This window comes from Garra rufa, chromosome 13 (assembly GCF_049309525.1).
Source record: "Garra rufa chromosome 13, GarRuf1.0, whole genome shotgun sequence".
NCBI lineage: Eukaryota > Metazoa > Chordata > Actinopteri > Cypriniformes > Cyprinidae > Garra > Garra rufa.
In genome coordinates, this window is record NC_133373.1 from 17824218 (window position 1) to 17840515 (window position 16298).

General features: G+C 42.2%; 1 protein-coding gene across 1 annotated transcript in view; it reads left to right on the plus strand.

Moving 5' to 3' along the window:
• Positions 1-16298, plus strand: part of tshr (thyroid stimulating hormone receptor) — a 162014-nt gene that overhangs the window by 95438 nt on the left and 50278 nt on the right. The window contains exons 2-3 of the mRNA XM_073852974.1: positions 5339-5410; positions 8123-8197. Coding sequence (XP_073709075.1) covers positions 5339-5410; positions 8123-8197 — 147 coding nt within the window. The remainder of the gene's footprint in view (positions 1-5338; positions 5411-8122; positions 8198-16298) is intronic.

Genomic DNA, 16298 nt, shown 5'->3' on the forward strand with positions numbered 1-16298 from the left:
ATAGGGTCTCTTTTGTTAACAATGGTTAATGAACTAACACACGAACGAACAACGAACAATATATTTGTACTCGATTTTCTTCAAACTTCATCAGAATGATGTAAAAACACGGCCGATGAGAGTCTGTAAAGGCGTCTCTGATGCATCAAGTGCTGTTGCCATGGCAAATAAATAAAAATACAAAATACATTCAAATATTTGTTTCCTGGGTTTTTGAGGCAGATAGCGTGCCTAGAATTTCATTTTCCATTTTCAATTTTCAATGATTTATTATATATTTAAAGTGCAGCATCCTAACTCTTTGAAACTTTTTTCATACAAATAACTATTCATTCTGATTAAACACAGTTCATTTCATAATTATACAAAACTCCACGAATGAAAGAAAATTAAAAAACATATCTGATCTCACTCTGCTCTGCACTCTATGTGTGTGTTTGTGTGGTAAGTGGCTGAGTGTAAGGAGGGGGGATGGGTGGCAAGAGAAAGAGTCAGACAGGAGGAGAGACAGTTAGGGTTAGTCCAAAGGGTTACTGTGAATGCATGTGCCAACTGGGCACCGTTTTCCTGATGCTATCGGGATGGCGACTGCCAGACGGCGAGGGCCCGGTCAACGCTGCTTGCAGCTTTAATTTTTTCTTTTTTTTTTCAACCTTCCGGGCACTTATGGGGGCCTTAACATGCTCAAAAACTCTTGAAAATTTGCACACACGTTGGAATCTGCCGTCATCCGGATGCCACAGAGGCTGGGACGCGGGTGGGGTTCAGGGCCTCTTCAGCGCCCCCTGGAACACAGTCAGAAAACTTGATGTACTGCGCACACATACTTGCACGTATTCATATGAAACTCGGTACACATATAGATCTCACTGAGCCAAACAACTTTTGTACTCTATGTCATGGGCTCCACCCAACAGGAAGTGAGATATTTAGGGCAATGTAAAAAGTGCATGCTCTGGAATTTGAAATACTCCTCCCAGGATTTCCATAGGATTGTCACCAAACTCGGTCAGCATGATCTCAAGACATTGGGGATGCAAAATTGCGAGGGGATTTTCGATATCTCGAACGGTTTGGCCGTGGCAAGGCGACAAAGTTATGGCAACAAATGAGAAACAGGAAGTGTCTAATAACTGTTGCACACATTGCCTGATTCTGATGAAACTTCACCAGTTTGTTTGTTTTATGATGCCGATTACATAAACGTGACTATTATGAGTCAAAGTTATAGTGCCACCAACTGGCAATAGGAAGTGTGTCATTTTCAAAATGCTTTGAAATCAGCCTCTTAAATTTACTCGATTTTCTTCAAACTTCATCTTAATTTTACTCGATTTTCTTCAAACTTCATCAAAATAATGTAAAAACACGGCCGATGAGAGTCTGTAAAGGCATCCCTGATGCATCAAATACTGTTGCCATGACAAATAAAAAAAATACATTCAAATATTTGTTTCCTGTGTTTTTGAGGCAGATAGCTTGCTTAGAATTTAATTTTCCATTTTCAATTTTCAGTGATTTATTATATCTTTGAACTGCAGCATCCAAACTCTTTGAAACTTTTTTTCATGCAAAGAACTATTAATTCTGATCAAACACAGTTAATTCCATAATTATACAAAACTCCACGAATGAAAGAAAATTAAAAAACATCTGATCTCACTCTGCTCTGCACTCTGTGTGTGTGTGTGTGTGGGGGGGGGGGGGTATGTGTGTGTGGTAAGTGGCTGAGTGTAAGGAGGGGGGATGGGTGGTAAGAGAAAGAGTCAGAGAGGAGGAGAGACAGTTAGACTTAGTCCAGAGGGTTACTGTGAATGCATGTGCCCGCTGGGCACTGTTTTCCTGATGCTACCGGGATGGTGATTGCATTTGTGGCGAGGACCCGCTATCGCTGCTTGCAGCTATATTTATTATTTTATCTTACATGCGAGTCGTGCAAAGGAACAAGTACGTTTATTCACATATTCTTCTCTCTCCTAATATGTATGTGAGTTTAAAGGGATAGTTCACCCAAAAATTAAAATTTGATGTGTATTAGCTTACCCCCAGAACATTCAAGATGTAGGTGACTTTGTTTCCTCAGCAGAACACAATGCATTAATGTCCTAAGGCACCAAACTTTTAAAGGTTTGGTGCCCATCGCGTCTATTACATGGCTGGCAGACTGCACCGGTTTTCGTTAAAAATCTTCGTTTGTGTTTTTCTAAAGAAACAAAGTCACCTACATCTTGGATGCCCTGGGGGTAAGCAGATAAACATCAAATTTTCATTTTTGGGTGAACTATCCCTTTAAATATCAGCAGCATCATGTATGCCTAAAGGATTGAAGGTTTTCGGTTAAAAGAAGAGCATACTGATGCAGTTCACTCAGTGTGCTATTTTATTCCAACCGTTACTCCTTACCGGATGCTTCCTTAAATATGTAGTTTATACATAGAGTTATGTTTAAACTAGGTTTAATGGTGCAATGCAAAAATATTTAGTAGTGCGTAAGTTGTTACTTAGTTTCCCTTTACGTTGCAACTAGGCTAAGTTGTAACTTAAGCACAGTTGGTGCAACCGGCCCCTGGACCCCACGCTAACTGCCAACTTTCATAGGACCCACCAGGAGAAACCAGCCCCTCGACCCTGTGGTAGACCCTTAGCGTCGCATTCCTCCTCTCACTCCTCGAGAAGTCTTGTTTTGCTGTGGCTACATTTCTGAATGCTTACCCTTTGTTTTTGGATTACCTGTGTTTTATCTCGGAGTGTTATACTACCTCTGATTCTCTGCTGCCTGTCTTTTGACTTTGTGACAGTCTCATTTGCCCTGCTAGCTGCCTGCCCCGACCTTCGCCTATCCACTGTTTACTCTTTTGGATTGCCTCTATTAGCCTTGATGCTGTTACTGACCATTGCCTGTCTGACCTTGATATTGTTTAATAAAAGCTGCAAATTAATCTGCATGCCACTGACCAATCATTACAGTTTTCATAATTTAAAAAAGCACAATGTTTTGTTATTATTGTGAGTGCACACAAATAAACGTACAAATGAGTCTTAACAGTTTAAAAAGATTAAAAGATGTATTACTCTTATCTGTTTGACCAAAAAATACTTTTTTTGTTGTTGTTGTTGAGAATTTAGTATTTTAAGAGCAAGGGACCGCACTGGCGCCTCCATCTGTCATGCACTACTACTTAGATTTCACACTCTGCACAGGCACTTAAATAGCACGGATAGTTCTAGGTTAACATTAGATTGAGCGGCCATGTAAAGTTGCCACAACTAACATATTTTAGCGACACCTTTAGCGTCACTTTTGGACGTGCAGTGTACTTTATTGCTTTTAGTTGTTTGTAATATGCATTGCAATTTATGGTTTGCATACATTTTTATCCATAAATTATAAGGTTTTACTCGCTGAAAATGATTGATCCTGCTCCCGCACATATCTAATGCAGCGTTCCAGGCAGGTTTTTGAGCCAGTAATTCACGACTTTAAACCACGACTCACGACTTTGTAGCGTTCCAGTTAAGTCATGCCACACTGCCTAGCGCATTTATTATTATAATATTATTATTATTAATTTGCTTGCAACGATATTTTGCCCTAAAGTCTATTTTTCACTGTGTACCACTTGCATAAACACTGCACCTGTATGGGGCTACCATTGTTGTTTTGCAGGGAGTACATCGATTTACATCGAGTCCACGGGTGGGAAGTCACGGGTTTGACTGCCATACCAGTGCACTTTCACGGTTAGAAGGTTGAAAAAACATGGGTAACGGGTTGCCTGGAAAGCGGCATAATTCAAAAAGGCACTCCCGAACTTGTTTACCATGACGCAATCTGTCACGAGGTATGGGGCGTTCACACCAGACACGACTTAATAAATCGCGCTATTCGCGCATATTTGGACGCTTGAACATTTTGAGTTTACTCACTTCAGTCTCGCATTAAAATTCGCTTCATTCACGTGTGTAATTCAATTCACAACAGATGCAAATTTGCGTCATAGGAGGGGCTTCTGCGCCTGTATTTTATTGGAAAATACCTGCTAATAAGCTTAATTTGACGGCTTTAGCTAGCTTGTAGTCTCTCTCTTTCTCTCTCTCTCTCTCTCTCTCTCTCTCTCTATATATATATATATATATATATATATATATATATATATATATATATATAGCTCAGTTTGAGTAAAGAGCGTTTTTACAACTTAACAGATTGTCCGACCTCCTCACTCACTTTATTCCAAGCAAGATCCTTTTTATTCCTGTTTCTATAAAAGTACGAAGACGTATCGTACAGCTCCAGGTATGCACATACATTGTTGTTTCGGATTTCTGCCTCCGCTCGCTACGTCATAATCACGTCACTACTAGAGCAAGCTTCTGATTGGTTACCGCAGGATGTCTATCGCGTCTTTGCATTGACTTAACATGTAAATCATTCACCCTTAACGCTTCATTTGCGTCTGGTGTGAACGCACCAGTACACAAGAGCCAATAGCATTTCACAACCAAGGCTGACGTAACGCTTCTCCTAGCGGCATTTTTTTAAATTTGTGCACAGGATCTGAGCTGTACGGCAGATAGGGACAGCGATCGCGTCGACTCCTCTCAGAAATCAATCATTTTGCCTCAGAAGACTTGGGATATAAATACTTTTTGTGACTGCAGTTGTATCTGCCTGCTATATTTTGTGTTTTATATTGACAAATGGTTAGGTTTGGGGGTAGGGGTATGGGTTAAGTATGGTTCAGAAAAAGTCTGGTTTGTAGTATAGTGGTTTGAGTAATATGACCTAAGTAATTTATTGCAGATGAGTTATGCTGCTTGATTGATCAATATTAGATGTATTTCAATGAAATATTTTAGAAAATCTATATCATTGAGCAATGAAATATTAAATTGCCATCTAGGTGGGGATGGTGTGGCTGGTGCTCTGCAATAAAAGTAATGCTGTGGGGTCAAAAAATTTGAATTGCCTGAATTGCAATTTGCGATGTGGCAAATAGTATAAAAAAGGCCTTACTGATTTTCAATTCTCAAGATATCTGTCATAATCTGACATACAATTTTTAATAAATGACAATGAATGGTTTATTTGGAAGTACAGCTTTTTAAACATTATATATTTGGGCTGTTACTTAACAAAAATGGATATTGTAATATGTGGAAAATACTAATCATAGGTTATAAGTAGGTAACTAAATTTTGTGATATTTAATATATTGTATATTGTTTGTGATGTTCTTTGAAATTCCACGTGCAACTTTGTTTAATATGTAAATGTACATAAATTGTAATTTTCAGACAAATCTACATGTATTTGTGATGATCTTTTCAATTCTAGAAGTCTCTACGAGACAAGCCTGATGACAGTTCCCCAAGATGCCTTTGCAAATATGGTCAATATCTCAAGAATGTAAGTACTTTTTTTAGAGACCAAAAAAATATTTGCTAAAAAAGAAAAAAACAAAACAAAAAAAAACAAAGTAAATAAAATTGCTTGCAGAAGTAATCAAACCTGATAGTACCTTACATTTTCATTATCTGCAAAGTGCCAAAGATAAATGTTATACATATCTGAAGTAATAATACTGCATGGCATTAAAAACATTTTCTTATAAAATATAATGTGAGATGTTAGAGACGTGGCTTGGTGACCAGTGTGTGTTTGCGCAAAAAAAAAAAACAACAACAAAAAAAAAAAAAAACATACAGGTGTCTTCTAAATAGGAATCAAGGGTTCACAAGTATTTATATATTCTGTACATATACAGAACAATAATTTAGAGGATTGCCATTCTGGAAATGCTGGACTGTGCAAGTGGATGCTTGAAAGCGAGCGTCAAGATGAGATGCTACAAAAAAAAAAAAAAAAAAAATAGCTGGCAGTGTAGGCTCAGTGTTGTTCATCGTCACATGATTTATGCTCATTACTTTTACTTTAAGCCAGTAAGTCATTGAGTACGTTTACATGGACAACAATATTCCGATTTTAACGCGATTAAGACAATACTCTGATTAAGAAGCAACCATGTAAACTGATATTTTTGATTAATTTAATCCGACTAAAGTCATAATCGGAGTAAACACAAATCGAATTAAGACAGGTGGAGTATTCCTATTTTAGTCGCATTATGGAAGACATGTACACACCTTAATCACACTATTCCCCTTGTGTAGGACTTTTCGCCACATTTTGTGACAGGATACACACTAATGCTGCGTTCCAGGCAGGTTTTTGAGCTCGTAAATCACGTGTTCAAACCACGACTCAGGACTTTGTAGCGTTCCAGGCAAGTCACGCCAAGCATTTATTATTTTTATAGTATTAATAATTTGATTGCAATGTTATATTGTCCTAAACTCTATTTTTCCACCGTGTGCCACTAAAAACCGCACCCCTAGAGGCTTTATTGTTGTTTCGCGGGCTATGTCACGTCAGAACTCGGAACTGGGAGTACGTCGTCGATCTAATACGAGTTCACGAGTGGGAATTCACGGGTTTGAGTGCCGTTCCAGTGCACTTTCACGGGTAGAAGTGAAATTGGAATGTCGGGATTTCCGCTATTGGAATGTCTTAGGATGCTTTTTACTTTTACTTTCGAATTCATGATCTTGGTTTTGCTTGCATATATAAGGCTACACCTATCAATTTTTAGATTAAAACAAATTCTTAAAAGATGGATTTGTTATTTTTAATTAAACAGCATAACAAAAATAAATTAAAACTAGCTTATATAGCATTTATTAACAAAAACTAATAAGACGAGGCATGGACTCCATCACATGCTGTTATATGCCGACTAAACAACTTATTACAGGGCGCGCAAACACTGAGCAATCAAAATAATTAATAAAAAAATTAATAAAAGAAAGCCTCCAAAGCGTAATGTGAGGTAAACGGCAAAGATAACAGGGTTTTCAAAATGAAAACAAACAAAAAAAGTAAAACTAAACTGGCTTTCGGTGACTGTGCTTGCGTGTGTTTTTTTTTCTCCTAAAAACTGACTGGCTCTGAAACGCTTGCTGTATGGATCAGACGCTTTGGAGCAGCACAGCACGCACTCGCACAAATGCGACCACGGCAAATTTTAACTCACACATTCTAAAAAATGTTGCATGTGTCCAGAGCCACTTCAAGCTTTTGTAAAATTAAAACCCAAACATCCAAAAGTCTATAACGAAGATGAACTGATAGCGTTGCGTGTGGACGTAATGATTTTTGTTTCATTAATCGATCTATGCACTATAACATGTAAAACGGGAACATGAAAGGAATATTCTAAAAGCAACTCATGTAAACAGCTTAATCATATTATTGTCTTATTCAGAATAAGGTCATTAATTAGATTACTGGTGTCCATGTAAACGTAGTCATTGTCTGCACAGGCATCAGCAGCTACTCCTGTATACTAGGGATATGTTTAGTTGAAAATTGAGGAAGATAAATAGGAATATAATGTTGGAAAAAAGCTGGTTAAAATGTATATATTTACTAAGGGGAATTCTGTGTCACGTTGGAAATAGGGAGGTCTGGGTCCAAATGCAAGGGAAGGAGTTTTAATATAAATAAACAAACAAAACACAAACAAAAGGCCAACACGGCACAACGCAACTTGAATATAATATAAAAATAAACAGAACTGAAACACGGTCAAGATCAGGATCCGGGAACACACAGACAGACTTGAAGACACACGAAGACAATGCAGCCAGAATGAGCAGTGAGACATGAGAGTTCTTATAGACCAGAAAATAGTGAGCAGGTGTGAGTGTAATCAGTGCTAATGACAAGACAGGAGTGAACAATCAGGGAAGTGCAGTGCAAGGGGAACAGCGACCTCAGGTGGCTGAGGGAAACCCCACAGCCCAGATCATGACATTCTGTGGACACCCTAAATGTTTGTTTAAAGAAATGAAGTGTGCTACAGTTGCTTTTATTCTGCCCTACCTGAATGCATTATGAATGTGTTCGTAATGTCTGAATGCCTAATTAAAAGACTGAAAACATGGACTGATTTCATCATAAAGACTGAAAGAAGTTTTTCTCTGCTGATGGGTAGCAACTTAAAATAACCCTGTATTTTTATAAAACTCAGGATTTAACAAGATTTTCTCCCTTCTTTAGCTATCTATCCGTGGATGTCTCTCTGAGCAGGTTGGAAAAGCATTCCTTCTACAACCTGAAAAGGCTTACTCATATGTAAGTTAAAGCATCCAAAATCCACATATAAATTCCATTTAAATAAAATAAATAAATCACATAGAAAACATTTATTTGTGTTTTGGGGGGTGGGGGGGCATATTCAGAAAACATACAAAATAAATATTACACAATGGTTGATTCTTCAGATAACAAATTTGGATGGAAAGTAATTAATTGATTAAAATTATTTATTTAAAATTTTTAAAGTTTAATCTGTTTAAAATTATGTAATACTTTGAAATGAGCAGGCACCAAAAGTCCCACAGAACAGAGCAAAATGTTACATTAAATTTATTAAATGAACCAACTAGGGGTGGGCGATATGACTTAAAATTAATATCACGGTATTTTTCATCTTTTGAACGGTGACGGTATAATATCACGGTATTACTTTTTTTTGGTACAGTTTGGGAGGAGTAGCCTGTCCTGTCCCTTTAGTATGTGAATAAAGTTAATATTTTTATAATATAATAAGTAAATGGTAGGTATCCTTATCAAATGAGACATGGGAGAGTATTATGCATTCTCAACATATTTATTTTGCAAAAAACCTAAAGATCTTACTTTACAGTGTACAACAAAACAAAAATCATTTTTTATTGAAATTTGATTTCTGCAATATTTAAAACCTTTAAATAACTGGGGGAAATCAACCCATGGCAACTGTTTAAAAGTAGACCAATTCCGTGGGGAAAAACGCGGACTTGGCAACCCTGCATCCAACATGAGCTGCTGGAGTTAATGTCATTGCACACATGAGTACGAAATTTTCGTCCAAGATTTTTACATGTTAAAAAAAAAAATACAGGTTATGTTAATCGAGTTTACACACTGCCTCTGAAACTTTCGTCAGTCTCGGGATCTGAGGCCCTCCATGGGCTAGACATGGGAGCAACAGCTCTCTGTGGGCTTTACTCTGGATCTGAGGCCCTCCGTGGGGTGGACGTAGGAACAGCGGCCCTCTCTGGGTCTGACTTAGGAACAGGAGCCCTTTGTGAGCTGGACATAGGAACAGGTGCCCTCTCTAGGGTGGACTTGGGAACAGGAGCCCTCTCTGTCAATGGAGCAGCCAGAGTCTTGGGACTGGGGACAGGAAAAGGGAAGTCGAAATGAGGGCAGCCCTGCCCGACTGGGTCATGGGGTCTGCCAGGTAAGACGTCAGTCGACAGCCTCTGGGGTGCCTTGGGGTTGGCAGGGTATGTGGGAGGTCCTGGCAAGGGGTGAGCTGGTGTGTTCCAGAGAAGGGCCTTTATTTCTTCCACTTTGAAATCTGAAAATTTAAATAAAGGACAAGATTAACCAACTCGATCAAGGAAAAAATAAAATAAAAAAAATCACACGTGGGAAGATTGCAGTGGATAGTCTCGACATCCAGCCCCAACTGAAAGCAGACACCAAGTGCAGAGTCGTACCAACTCATCCGGTTGGACAGCTTAAGGAATTCCTCTACATAACTCTCCAATGTCCAACCACTCTGCCGCAACCTGTTCTCAGCCAGTCATTTTTATGTTCTGTCACAACTTCAAAGGAGAGGAGACGTAGGAGTACACTCAATAACAGTCTTTTAATAAACAAATGAAGGGAATACAAGGTAGGCAGGAACATAAGCAGAACAAACACGGAGACAAAAAGACATTTAAACATTCAACACCAGACGCTAGACACTGAAAAACACTGGGCTTAAGAACTAGGAATTAAACAAGGAAATTAATAGAACACAGCTGAAACCAATGAACAATCAAGGGAGAAATTAGGTCACAGGAAGCACATGGGGAGCAAAACAAACTCAACAATAGTCCATGGCTGTCACAGCTTTGAAATAGTGATGGGAAGTTCGGATCATTGAATCTTGTTCAGCAAAATTTACAAATCTTTTTTCAAGTCATTTCGTTCATTTAGTTAATTTTAGCAAAATATAATAAAAAGTTATGTGTTACTTCCCTAACACATCTACTACTTACGCAAATGTTGATCGAAACTATAATGCTATAAGAAACAGAAACGATTAATTCATTGTTTCCCCCAGTCTTTAGTCTATGATTAGCTCACCTCACCTCTTTTCTGACAAGTCTTCGGGTTTGAGTCGTTCGTTTATCACATGACAGCCCCATAAGCTTAACCAATGCAGTTTGAGCCTGAAAGAGAATTGATTAGTCCACCTTTTGAGTCTTTGGGTTTTTCGAGTTGTCGTTCATCACGTGACAGCCCTATAATCTCAGCTGGAAGTAGAATTGATTAGCCCACCATGTGAGTATTCGGGTTTGAGTTATTTGTTCATTATTCTGTAGCTGTCACATGATAAATGAACGACTCGAAAAACCCAAAGACTCAAAACAGGTGAACTAATTCATGTACAGAACCTATTGGATGTTGCGCATGCGCGACTGAACAAATCACTGCCCGAGAAGACTCGTGAAATAGGAAGACAGGATGGGCAATATCTAGTCGTCCTGCCCCCTTTTTTAAATAGCCAATAGTTTTTCATTTATATCACAGCTTGGGGCAAAGCTGTTAAGCTCAGTAAAGCTGGATGAGAAGCTGAAGTGCAGGGTGATGTCATCAAAATCTTTTATCTATATTTGCGGAAGTTGGAGACTAAGTTTTGAATGAATATATCTTTCAAATGTGAATTTTGTAATTGTTTTGAAACAGTAGCTTGTAGATAACCTTAACATATTTATACTAAAAGCCAAAAAATCATCTCAGGTTACGTATGTAACCCTGGTTCCCTGAGAGAACGAGACACTGCGTCCTGAAACGCTATGGGGAATGCCATTGGCGGGCCGCACTCTGAGTCATAGTCCAACATCCAATAGAAAGACGGGAGTGACGTCACAGGCGCGGTGACGTCAGCGACCAGGAAGTATAAAAGCACGTGCGTTTGAAGCCGGCGTCAGCTCAAAGGAATGAAGCGAGCGCCGCAGGGGTGCGGGAATTATGGTCCGAGACGCAGTGTCTCGTTCCCTCAGGGAACCAGGGTTACATACGTAACCTGAGACGTTCCTTTCCGGGAACTCAACACTGCGTCCTGAAACGCTATGGGGAACGAGATATCAACGCCCCCATAATTCCAAAGCCCTGCCTAGTGTCTGCTAGGACAAGGGTGGAAAAAGTTGTGTCTGGTGAATCTTGCCAGAACACAGGAACAGACCTCAGCCTGGGGAAATTTCCAGGACATGAGTGGTAATACATCTCTGTCTGTGGAACCCACCAGACAAGAGGGAAATAGATGTACCTCGGCCCTCGGGCACACGAGGAGAAGGTAGTAGTCCTTCGTCTGGGAGCACCCAGAACCAGAGGGACTCAAGTAGTGCCTGGTGAACTTGCAAGGACACTGGAATGGCTCCGCCTGGCGAATTTGCCAGGACGCGAGTGGTAATACATCTCTGTCTGTGATCAACCACCAGACAAGAGGGATATATGAACCTCGGCCCTCGGGCTCACGAGGAGAAAGTGGTAGGCCTTTGTCTGGGAATAGCCAGAACAAGAGGGACACAAGAAGTGCCTGGTGAACTTGCCAGGACACTGGAATGGCTCCGCCTGGGGAAATTGCCAGGACGCGAGTGATAATACATCTCTGTCTGTGATCAACCACCAGACAAGACGGATATATGAACCTCGGCCCTCGGGCTCACGAGGAGAAAGTGGTAGTGCTTTGTCTGGGATCAGCCAGAACAAGAGGGACGCAAGAAGTGCCTGGTGAACTTGCCAGGACACTGGAATGACTCCGCCTGGGGAAATTGCCAGGACGTGAGTGGTAATACATCTCTGTCTGTGATCAACCACCAGACAAGAGGGAATATGAACCTCGGCTCTCAGGCTCATGAGGAGAAAGTGGTAGTCCTTTGTCTGGGGACAGCCAGAACAAGAGGGACACAAGAAAAGATGGAGGAGTAAGTAATCCACCTCAGTCAGGACGCAGCCAGAACACTGAGGGGTGAGGAGTGCCTGGTATTTATAGGTGCCAGGACACGAGTAATACGCCTTTGTCTGGGGAAATTGCCAGACCAAAGGGGTAAAACATCTTTTCCTTGATAGAAGGAAAGCGCCTTATTCTGACCTCTGGGCCTAGCCTTGCTAGGGCGAGAAGACGAACGAGTCAGGAGTGGCTCTGAGGTCAAGTTCGTAAAACCTGACGAACGTTAAGGGTGAGGACCAACCCGCCGCACTGCAGATGTCCTGGATAGGGACACCTGCCATCAGAGCTTTAGAGGCCGAGACGCCTCGAGTTGAGTGAGCCTTGACTCCCAACGGAGATGGGAGGCCGTAACAAACAAGGAGTTGCTCTGATTTACGCCACAGGGCAGCTCTGTGGACGTAAGTGTCTAGTGCTCTTACTGGACACATTAAGTTATACTTCCTATGGTCGTGCTCCACGAATGGAGGAGGATAAAACGCTTGAAGCGTTATTGGCTGTGGTGTTGATGACGGGACCTTAGGGACATACCCAGCTCTTGGGTAAAGGAATGCTTTGGCCAGCCCAGGGGCAAAGTCAAGGTAAGAAGGGGCCACCGAAAGGGCCTACAGGTCCCCGACTCTCTTAAGTGAGGTCAGCGCAAGCAGCAGTGCTGTCTTTAAGGTAAGCATCCGATCAGAGACCTCCTCTAAGGGCTCGAAGGGAGGCTTACATAGCGCTTCCAACACCACAGCTAAGTCCCACGTGGGGACTCTCGGTTTCGCACGAGGCCTCAGCCTGAGTGCACCGCGGAGGAAACGTGAGACCAGGGGGTTTTTGCCCACTGAAAGGCCGCCATGAAGGGCGTGGTAAGCCGATATAGCCGCCACGTACACCTTCAAGGTGGCGTGAGCTAACCCTGCGGAAAGACGAGTTTGCAGGAACTCCAGCACTGTACCGACCGGGCAGTGAACTGGGTCTAAACGGCGTTCATGAAGCAAACAGGTTCCACTTTAGGCTGTAAAGTTTCCTCGTAGAGGGAGCTCTGGATTGAAGGATGCAGCTGCCATAAGACCTAACAGTACTTGGAACTGTTTGACAGTGAGTAGCAGGCCTAGCTTGACCGCATTTGCTGCAGTAAGGATCGGCTCGATCCGAGCAGGTGACATTCGTGCCTGCATCGTGGTCGAATCCCAGACTACACCTAGATAATTGGTTCTCTGTAATGGAGAAAGCACACTTTTCTTGGCGTTGAGCCTCAACCCCAGCTTTTTCATATGAGCAAGAACAACATCTCGATGTTGAGCCGCTAACTGTTCTGAACTGGCTAGGATGAGCCAGTCGTCTATGTAGTTGAGTATGCGGATGCCCTGGAGTCGCAGAGGAGCCAGAGCAGCACCCACACACTTCGTGAAAGTTCGGGGTGAGAGCGCTAGGCCGAACGGAAGAACTCTGTATTGGTAAGCTTCGCCCCTGAAAGTGAACCTGAGAAACTTCCTGTGTTGAGGAAGGATGGAGACCTGAAAGTATGCGTCTTTTAGATCTATCGTGACAAACCAGTCCTCGGACCTGATTTGAGACACGACTTGTCTGACAGTCAACATTTTGAACTTCAGTTTTCTGACTGAGAGGTTTAGCTGTCTGAGATCTAGAATGGGCCGCGGCCCCCCATCCTTCTTGGGAACAATGAAGTACCGGCTGTAGAATCCGGATTCTCTGTGTTGAGGAGGGACCACCTCGATGGCCTCCTTCCTCAGGAGAGTTTTTACTTCCTGTTCCATTACCAGACCCTGCTCGGGGCTTACAAGAGTAGGAAATACCCCGCTGAAAGGTGGCGGCTTGGCGCCGAATTGAATGCAATAGCCTTTCTCTACAGTGTGCAGGACCCATGTAGAAATATTTGACAGTAGTTTCCACGCTGCCAGAAATTCTACTAAGGGAACCAGCCTCTCGAGACTGGTTTCTGGATTTATTTGAGGAGCTAACTTGGTGACCTGTAACAGCGAACTGGCAGGATGCACCTGAAGTACGCGCTCTACACCGCGTTCCAAATTATTATGCAAATGATATCTTTCTCTGGTTTTCATAATTAGTCAATGCAAATGACAGTCAGTATAATTTTTAAGTCATCAACCATTAGGGTATAATTCGAATTTTATTGAACAAACCTCCTAATGATAACAGTATTTATTTCAAAAATAAAAAAACTGAAAATGCACTGTTCCACATTATTATGCACAACAGAGTTAAAACATTGTATAGGTTGTAAAGAACTGAAAATAGGCATTTGCTGAATTTGCAGCATTAGGTGGTCATATTTACTGAAATCTAAATCTATTTCAATTAAAAACATCCTAACTGGGCAAGTTACATCTTACCATAGGACCCCTTCTTTGATATCGCTATCACAATTCTTGCATCCATTGAATTTGTGAGTTTTTGGAGAGTTTCTGATTGAATTTGTTTGCAGGATGCCAGAATAGCCTCACAGAGCTGCTGTTTTGATGTGAACTGCCTCCCACCCTCATAGATCTTTTGCTTGAGGATGCTCCAAAGGTTCTCAATCTGGTTGAGGTCAGGGGAGGATGGTGGCCACACCATGAGTTTCTCATCTTTTATGCAGATAGCAGCCAATGACACAGAGGTATTGTTTGCAGCATGAGATGGTGCATTGTCATGCATGAAGATGATTTTGCTACGGAAAGCACAGTTCTTCTTTTTGTACCATGAAAGAAAGTGGTCAGTCAAAAACTCGACATACTTTGCAGAGGTCATTTTAATACCTTTAGGGATCCTAAAGGGGCCAACCAGCTCTCTCCCTATGATTCCGGCCAAAAACGCCACCTCCTTGTTGTGGTCGCAGCCTTGTTGGGACATGTTCCATCCACTACTCCATCTATCTGGACCATCCAAAGATGCACAACACTCATCAGTAAACAAGACTGTTTGAAAATGAGTCTTCATGTATGTCTGGGCCCACTGCAACCGTTTCTGCTTGTGAGTATTGGTTAGGAGTGGCCGAATAGTAGGTTTATGCACAACTGCAAGCCTCTGGAGGATCCTACACCTTGATGTTCGCGGGACTCCAGAGGCACCAGCAGCTTCAAAAACCTGTTTGCTACTTTGTAATGGCATTTTAGCAGCTGCTCTCTTAATCTGATGAATTTGTCTGGCAGAAACCTTTCTCATTCTGCCTTTACCTGCACGAACCTGTCTGTGCTCTGAATCAGCCTCAAATCTCTTCACAGTACAATGATCACGCTTACATTTTCGTTGAATATCTAATGTTTTCATACCTTGTCCAAAGCATTGCACTATTTGACGCTTTTCGGCAGCAGAGAGACCTTTTTCTTTCCCATATTGCTTGAAACCTGTGGCCTGCTTAATAATGTGGAACATCCTTCTTAAGTACTTTTCCTTTAATTGGGCTCATTTGGCAAACTATTTATCACAGGTGTCTGAGATTCATTTCAGTGATCCAAAGAGCCATGAGACACAATACCATCCATGAGTTTAATTGAAAAACAAAAAAATGTGTGTTTATGACACTTACATCCAATTTGCATAATAATTTGGAACGCGGTGTAGAGACCCCCGTGGGGGTGGCGAACTCTCTGGTTCCGCTACGTTTCCGGGCGGAGAAACCGGAGAATGATGTTCGCGGGAGATTGCCGCGCCCTGTAACACTGGCGGGGTTAGCTGACGAATCTCCTGAGGGCCCCGAAGAGAGGTGGCCACCGTGAAGGGCGGTGGAGCACCTAACTCTTCGAGAGGGGCTGCCCTCATTGGCCCTGGGCCACGACCGTCAGGGCCGTTTAGCCGAGGCCCTCTTAGACTGGAGGACGACCCTCAGGTCCGGCCTCGTCTTAGAGGACCCCGGCTTGGAGTGTTGCTGAGCCCGCCCTCTAGGTCCTTTTCTGTGCTTCCCGGTGTGAGGAGCTAGAGTGCGGCTGGGGCTGCTCCCGTCCAGCAGCCCCAGAGGAGTAAGCGCGGCGAGGAAGGTTTCTTTGGAACGCCGCCGCCTGCTTGCGGGCCTCCTGGTGCCTGTTGACAACCGTGTCTACAGAGTCACTGAAGAGGCCGATGGGATGCAGGGGGGCGTCCAGGAGCGTGACCCTGTCCTTCTCTTTCATGTCGGACAGGGTCAACCAGAGATGCCTCTCCGCGGCCACCAGGGCTGCCATAGACCGCCCAATGGCACGG